At 40.4% G+C, this 7,944-nt stretch overlaps 1 protein-coding gene across 1 annotated transcript; it reads right to left on the bottom strand.

Moving 5' to 3' along the window:
* Positions 1-326: 326 nt before the first annotated feature.
* On the bottom strand, positions 327-6,551 carry sf3a3 (splicing factor 3a, subunit 3). Its single transcript, XM_072447360.1, has 17 exons — positions 6,335-6,551; positions 6,188-6,235; positions 5,261-5,313; positions 5,073-5,178; positions 4,917-4,989; positions 4,064-4,155; positions 3,895-3,977; positions 2,933-3,071; positions 2,785-2,853; positions 2,648-2,715; positions 1,964-2,071; positions 1,831-1,900; positions 1,408-1,572; positions 952-1,062; positions 748-838; positions 618-673; positions 327-533 (listed from the first exon to the last, which is right to left on the bottom strand). The coding sequence occupies exons 1-17, from the start codon at positions 6,428-6,430 to the stop codon at positions 456-458; spliced, it is 1,506 nt and encodes a 501-aa protein (XP_072303461.1). The 5' UTR covers positions 6,431-6,551; the 3' UTR covers positions 327-455.
* Positions 6,552-7,944: the final 1,393 nt, after the last annotated feature.

Raw genomic sequence — 7,944 nt, 5'->3', positions numbered from 1 at the left:
GATTGTACTTTCCCATTATTCAGTGTTAAAAATAATCTCTATTTTACTGATACGGCTTGTGTACAAAGATGAGCGTTCTAAAATAAACCTCCACTTCAACAGGAAAATAGCTGTAAAGTGCAGTGCCATTTAACAAAAAATACATGAATTTATTCCTCCAACTCCCAAACCCGGCTCTAAAATGCCATTACACTTACAACTGTATGAACTGTTAAAGCCCAGCCAATAATAACATTTCTGCCTTCAGCTCTAGCTCTCAAATAATTGATTTTGATTGTATTAAAAAAAACTTTTATTTAAGCTAATCAAATCCAGATAGAGACACATTGACAGTGTTCAGTTTACTTTAATGATCAATGTTACCATAATACAAAATGACAGAATGAAAGAAAGCCATAAAACAATACTATATTACTTACATAAAAAGCAAAAGAAATGATTAAAAATGAACTGATCTACAGCAAGCCCTGCCTCTTCAGATCCTCGTAAGTCTTCTTGTTCACAACGTTACCGATAGAATCTTCATATTCCTCCTGTGATACAAATAGAAACAAAGAATTATAGAATATTAACACAGAAACTACAATTGTGTCACGCAGAATTGAATAAGAACAAACCTCTGTGTCCGGCTGCCATCTTTCCAAAGCCTTCTGGGACTTGAGCTTTGCCCACACTGGTCACCAAAACAACAGCGATGTCAGTAATGTCCCCTTTCATTTCCCAACACAAACAGAATAAAGTACTTACAAGAAACTGCGTCTTCGATCTGCGTGACGTTGGCAAAGTGGGCTGTGTTGGGGATCCCCAGACAGCGCATCCCATGAGCGTGCCTCCATTCCTACAAAACAGATTCAATCATCACAAAGGTCTGGCTTGTGCGACATAAAAAAAAAGGTGTAGGAAAGGATGAAGAAGTGTTATTTGGACATTGTAAATAGAAATGAGGCTTACTGCAAAGTGCCTCTGGAAGGCTTTAGGTCCTCTGTATGTGTAGTTCCCACAGATCTCACAGTTGTAGTTGATGTTGAGCCCGTGGAGTTTATAAAGCCAGTATGGAATGGGCTGGAGAATGAGAAAGCAGTGAGTACACAGGCAGGTAAACATGAACATTGTGCATGCAGCAGGTGAAATCCTCCAGCTTTGGTAGTCCTGACCAAGCCTGGCACAAACATCTGGAGATAGGTGCTCATCTAGTCCTACTTTAATCACCAAAAATCTAATGTCATCATCACCAATTCTATCAGAAATAGATGGAGGTTTTGATGCCCAGTTGTTAAATTCTCACTATTGAATCCGATCTAGTGTTGAGGATCTTATATACTGTGGCATTTCACTTTCAACCAGCTCCTGAACACACACACGTGACCCACAAACGTTGCGCTTTGGGCCTGAACAGTGACCTCTGACCTTTCCGTCCCAGCCCAGCGGCAGGTTCTTAGGGTTGTAGATGATCTCGTTGTCTTCGTCCTCGCTCTCGCTCTCGCTGATCTGCTCTTCCTCCTCCTCTTCCCTCTCCTCTCCTGTGCGCGCCTGCTTCCTCTGGACGTTCTCGTGGGTCAGCTGCCTCTGCTCCTGTTCCACATCAGACGGTGCAAGTCAGTTATTAATGTTACTGCCATGTTAACATTTTAAAACCATTCTAAAAAAGTTTCCAAGTGCCTCAAGGCTACAAAAGGCCTTGAGGCTTTCAACATAGTCCATCATTACAAGTTTCTCCCATTACACTGCACTTTAATTGTGTTAACATAAGAACTTTGAACAATTTCATTATTGCCAATTCATATTTTTTTTTTAATCTAATCCACTTCAAATGTACAATTCTTAACTTACTCCGAGAATCTCCACGTATTCGTAAACCTGAGACTCCAGGAAGCCGATCTCCTTGTTACGCTCCGTGTCTCTGGAACAGTGACAGTGTCAGTAAAAGCATGATTCCACAACAGAGGAGGTTATATGCCCTTACTTTTTGGGGCCCTTAGCTTTAGGGTTCTTGGCGAACAGAGAAGGGTCCAGTGATTCCAGGGACTTGCCTTTGGTGCTGAACAGCCTCTGAGCGCGTTCTTCTAGAGTTCTGTCAAAACAAAGACTTATTATTTATTTTGTTTGTGCGGCTTATATTCAGGTGCGCTCGATAGTCTGGATTTTACGGTAGAGCACAAAGATAGTATTTGTACTTGTGCTTTCTTACTTTGCCTTGAAGATGTGTTTTGCAGGTGCTATTTGTTTTAGTAGTTGTTTGAGCAATCCTTAAAGGTGGTATGGACGATTTTTTCAGCAAATTTTGTATCATATTTCCTCGTGGTGTGGATAAATCATTTGTCCTGCCACGTATCAATCATAAAACGCACCTACCGCTCACCTGCAGCCGCGTCAGGCTCGTCCCCACGTTTCCGCGTGCCTAAGCGCATGGATCTATCATAATATAGTTCCCTCAGTGTACGGGGCAAAATGAAGACGGAGAAAGACAGTTTGAGCTGACGCAGAAGTGGACAGAAATCTACGGGAGACAAGAGATGCGATGCGCTCCGTTGCGCTAATAAACAAACGCACATGTGTGTTGTATCAGTCCGCACGGGGGAGTGCGCATGCGCACTTCCACCTGCGTTCTCAAATCGCCGAAAAATCATCCATACCGCCTTTAACTTACCCTCCACATTTCAAGCCCAAAGCCATGAGAGCAGACTTCAACCTGTCCAGACCCAAAGAGGCCAACTCCTGCAAGACAAAGACATTTAGGTACAACATTTCAGGAATTCAGAGATTCATTTGTAAACCTTTGTTCACCTCCCAGGACGAGAACGCAGACAGGTCCAGATGAGCTCCAGCGTGAGTCAGAGCACTGCTGGCCTCTTTCTACAGTCAGAACATAGAATTACATTAAATTAAACAAGTTGTGTCTAACGTAAAGGTTAAGCAGGTGAAAAGCACCCACAGGCCAGCCAGGGAAGGTGCCATTGTCCCATTTCTTCTCAAACTCTGTCAGTACTTTGTTGTACAGGTCGTTCTGGTCCAGTAAAGGTTTGACTCTGTCGGTGTACTCCTGCAGATACTCCAGCAGCATCTCCAGGTACCTTACACAGCAAGAGTATTCATTAGACACGGGCAACGCAAAACACTTAAATCAGTACTTTATAAGAAAGATGAATGTTCTCATTAAAAGGTTCATATAGATTTGATCTTTTCCTTGACCTTGAATAACTTATTCACGCACACCGAGTGTTACTCATGTGCTGTTTGCTTCTGCACAGCAGCGGTCTAAAGTGGCCCCCAAACAGCCCAAGCTTCACAGACTTGTGTCAGAACGTCTGACCCCATGTTTGGGGTAACTAATCCTGCACAAGAGGTTAACCGGTATGAGCGCTGCAGGGCCCACGTCTGATTCTCTGTGTTCGCGGCTCTAACAAAACGGTGCAGTTTATTCCCAGTGTCCAGAGGGATTCACTTGATCCCGGCTCTCGAAGCAGCTCGTGCTCCGTGTGCGCTTTGGCCCCTGGTGCAGACTCACTCTGAGGGCGGCCTGCGCCTGTCAGTGACATGCAGCAAAAGAGAGCAGCAGGAGGCATGGGATAAGCTGCTTAACAATACTGTACACGCTACGTCTCTGATCTTTTAATCTAGACAATTATTTATGAAACAAAAACATTTTCTAAATTTCCAACACTAATAAAATTCCACAACTTTATATATATAGCTGCACATATTTCTTTCTGGCCATTTACTGCGCGACGTGGGCCATTCAAACTTCCTCTGCGTGCTCACCCTGGCATAGACTGGTATAGACTGTTCTTTACAGAGTGCTAAGGATTGTGATGTCTCAGTGTGAAGTTTGCATTTCATGACATAGTTTTATCTCCAAAGAGAGCATTTGTTTCCCTCGTATAACCACACATGTACCTCTTGTACTCTGCGTTCTTCCGTTCTTTGGGGATGTCAAAGAGCTGGTCGAATGAGGATAAGTAGTTGATGTAGTCCAGTTTCTGTGAGGAGAAACAGACAGAGGTAAGTGGACCGGAGCTCAGAGCGGCACAAGCGGTGAATTATTCATGCGTCCCAGGCTGAGCACCTCAATGCTCTTCAGGTTGATGTACTTCAGGTAGCAGTCGTGCAGGTCCAGGTACCGGCCGTATCCCTCCTCGTCCGTGAACTCCACCAGGTCTGACAAAACAACACATTGAAATCCTTTAGAACCATCAACTCCCAAAGCATAGAAGTTTTATAAAACAATCTGGGGAATATATCCATTTGTATTTTTATGACAAATAGTGATTGCGATCAGACCGAGAGCACATTCTATACATCCAGGAGTTTTAACATTTCAGAGAGCTGAAATATGCACGGCTAAACTAATGCCACTAATCGCATGGATGAAGTTTGTAGAAGTCAAGGTGTTTTGTTGTTTGCAGAGGAAATGATGGTCCATCTAGATGACATTATGCTTTTGTCATAATTTTATATTATTACAAAATATCGCTGTTAAAGTACTTAAAAAGGTGCTGTGGCTCTTTGCAGCAGACCAAATGTACTGCTCATTTACCCAATGCCTCCTGAGCCTCTTAATAATACAGTGCTTTCCACAACTCTCACAGTAAATCTAACAAACTATAGCATGCCAACTGCCCAATTCCTGCTTCATAGAAAATAAAATGCTGTAATCACATGCAGACAGCACACACAAGTCTCATTTTGACCTTAAAGCCGGGTGTACAACGAGTGAGAGTCATTTGTTGATTTTTGCTCTTAAAAAGGAGTACACAATAACTAAAGGTATAATCAAACCCACATTAGATTATTAATTTATATGTTATGATGGCTATGATTGTTCCAAAACAATGCATGCAACCATTATTGAAGAGTTATTTATCTGTTGTGTTTTTAGAAGTCTGAACAGCCATTCACAACAACAGAGATGAGCTTACTCTGAGCCTCTTCACTGGGGTTCTCCTGGGCTTTCGATAACTCGTCAAACTCTGCCGACATTGGAATGGAAATCTAGGAAAAGAAAAGGCTCAAGTAAATAAATGAACGTGGTTTTCTGAATTGTCACGTCGTCGTATGGATGTAGAGAGCAGAACCTCATTCGGATGCTTTCTGTGAAACTCCTTGATGTGTTTGAGGCGGTTGTAAAACTCTGCAAACTCGTTGGGTCCGGAGATGGCAGCCAGTTCATCTCTCCTCATCCTGAAAAAGACACAAAGGTTGAGTAGAACCAGCGCCGTCTCCTCCTTTGGTAAAGTGACGTGCAAAGGTAATGAACACTTACCCGTCTTTGTCTTCATAAGCGTCTCTGAGGTTTGCACACACTTCCATGTACCGCTACATAAAACAGACAAATACGTCATTAACTTTGGGCCAATCAGTAATGTACTAAAGAAATATAATACCACAAATTCACCATTTTAGTTACATACACTTGCATTTTAAGTTCCACATTTACTACATAAATGGCCAAAATAGATGTGGATCAAACAAAATGTAAGAAATAAAATTAATTTAAGTTAGTTAAGTTACTAACTAACTTAAACTAAAATAAATTATATGTTCATTAAATAAATGCTGTGTTAGTTGTTAAAAAGTAGTAATTTCAATAATTTTAAACAATTGTTTATGCAATACATTTGTATCATGAGTCATGTATTTTGTATTGCATAGACTCTTGAGGGACCTTGCCTCGTTCGCATGGTTCTCCACATTATTATAATATTGTACATATACAATATTAAAGCAGCAGTATGTAACTATGTAGATGTGGAAAGTCGCCTGCTTTATTCCATTAAAATAGAAAGTTAAAACCAGACTTGTGAACATTCTCAGAGATGGACACGTTTAATGTCACTGTGGAAGATTATGGCTAAAGGAACAACATTTTTATGGAAACAAGCAGGAAGAGGTTGTTCCTCTAGGCCAAGTACGAGTCAGGTTTGTGGCAATGCAAGCCCACTCACAGAAAGGACACGGGTTTTCCCACATTTTAGTGCAAATTAGAAACATTAAATACATACAAAAATGAATACATAAAATGCAATCGTTTAAGCGTTTCTGCAACATTCATTTGTTATCGATTACTTACACATATAACACTAGAGTAAACAACCACCTAAAGCCTTATGGACCTCTTGATGGTACCAATGCTAATAACTGTTAGCATGCCAGATTACACATACAACGATCAATCTAAAAAAACACTTACGTCCAACATTGCTCTCGTTCGATGATCTGAATTAATTTGCTCCCGAAGCTGTTAGAGAACACAAAGGAAAGATTAGACATATGTAACTCATCTAATTACATTATTAATGCTACATCAATGCTACAGCTAACCCAACACTGAACTAACCGTAGACTTTTTGTGCAACATTTCTTTAGTTTTCGCGTCCATAAGTCGCTCCTTCTCTTCATGATAGCGGCGCTGTTGCTCTAAAATGCTTTCCATCTCTGTTCGTTCTCGTAAAAGTCAGCTAATTATAAGTTAAATCTGATTTGACACAACTGAATCGATCAATGAAAAAAGCCCCCGTCTCGGCTACGTATGTTTTCAATGGCGCATGTTTGGAAGCCTGCGTTGCAGCGCGGTTTGGCCACGTAGCGGAAACAGAAGTAGAGAAGAAAGGTTCCGCCTTAAACCAATTAACTTGAATTTAAAACTTTTTTTTATCCCACAATCTAAACATTTTATTCATAAACACATCTCAGCCCTTCTTCTTTCTCTTAACATTATATATTTCCTCTACAATCAACAAAAAATATAATTTGTTTGCCTCATCTCTTCGTTCTAATTTATTGTATTTAAAGTATTCAAAGTATCTAATATAAAGAATGTTATGCCTTGCTCGTAGGCTAATCCCTTGTACTAAATGCCTCTTACATTCTATGTTTATTTGTGTAGGCTATTTGGTATACATGTTGTTTATGTATGTATTTTAACTGTAACTTTAATTAAAAAGAAAGGTCTCGCCTCACTGCCCAATGTTGGTCGGTAATAGACATAATCTATTAATAATTAATAATAACATAACTTACAATAAGAATATGAAACGTGGCAAAATATAGGTCTATAAAAGATAATGGTCACTGCAGGGTATTTGTATTGATATGACCAACGCTGTCATACGCCGACTAAATGATTCAACCCTTCTCAAAAAAGAAAGAACAAAAACATCCAGACATGCAACGCCTTCATAGGTGCAAAGAAAGGGTACTTAATATTGTTGTTGTTGTTGTTGTTGTTGTTGTTGTTGTTGTTTTATGGCGGTTGGCATCCAATTGTTGCATTACCGCCAGACTTTATTCCTCAGACATTTCGACACCAAGTCAAATTTGGATCCTGTTAAATCTTTTCATCACTTGACTTTGTAGTCTGTGATCATCATCAAAGGGTTTTCACAAGTAGTACACAGACTAGAGCTAGTGTGTCCTCGTGTGGGGACTTTTGAGAATGCATCCGTGTTAGGAGACACGCATGGAGACGGGCTGAACTGGACAGTCAAGTTAAATTACATTAGATCGCATCGGAAGTGTGTTTATAGTCTCAATAAAATATATAGAAAGGTTTAAAACAAAGAAGTTGACAAGACAGCTGTGTGTGTGTGAGAAAGAGAGAGAGATGTGTGCGTGCGTGTGTGTGTGTGTGTGTGTGTGTGTGAGAGAGAGAGAGAGAGAGAGAGAGAGAGAATGAAAGAGAGGGACAAAGACAAGGACAGAGAATGTTAGCAATACATAACAAAAAATCAGGCCCAATATCAAACAATGGAAAACATTGCCTATGATCAAAGGCAGATATTGTTTGAAGGAGACATACAGTTTTATGTCAAATCCACTTGTATGTGTAACTATGTTATAACAGTGTTTCCTCATCATCGTTGAATTTTGACTGATTCATGAATGTTGTCCTGTATTTGAGGCTTGAGCACTCAGAAAAGTTCTCTTTTCACCCATCCTCTGTACCCG

This window comes from Eucyclogobius newberryi, unplaced genomic scaffold (genome assembly GCF_026437365.1).
Source record: "Eucyclogobius newberryi isolate DKJ021-1_F unplaced genomic scaffold, fEucNew1.0.hap1 SCAF_16, whole genome shotgun sequence".
In the NCBI taxonomy this organism is placed as follows: Eukaryota; Metazoa; Chordata; class Actinopteri; order Gobiiformes; family Gobiidae; genus Eucyclogobius; species Eucyclogobius newberryi.
This window is presented reverse-complemented; position numbering and strand designations above follow the sequence as displayed.

Coding starts and splice junctions, on each gene's coding strand:
- sf3a3 (XM_072447360.1), bottom strand. CDS start 6,430: ATGGAAAGCATTTTAGAGCAACAGCGCCGCTATCATGAAGAGAAGGAG. Junction 3,072..3,894: donor AAGAACGCAGAGTACAAGAG/GTACATGTGTGG, acceptor TTGCTGTGTAAG/GTACCTGGAGATGCTGCTGG. Junction 2,854..2,932: donor GCACCTTCCCTGGCTGGCCT/GTGGGTGCTTTT, acceptor TTCTGACTGTAG/AAAGAGGCCAGCAGTGCTCT.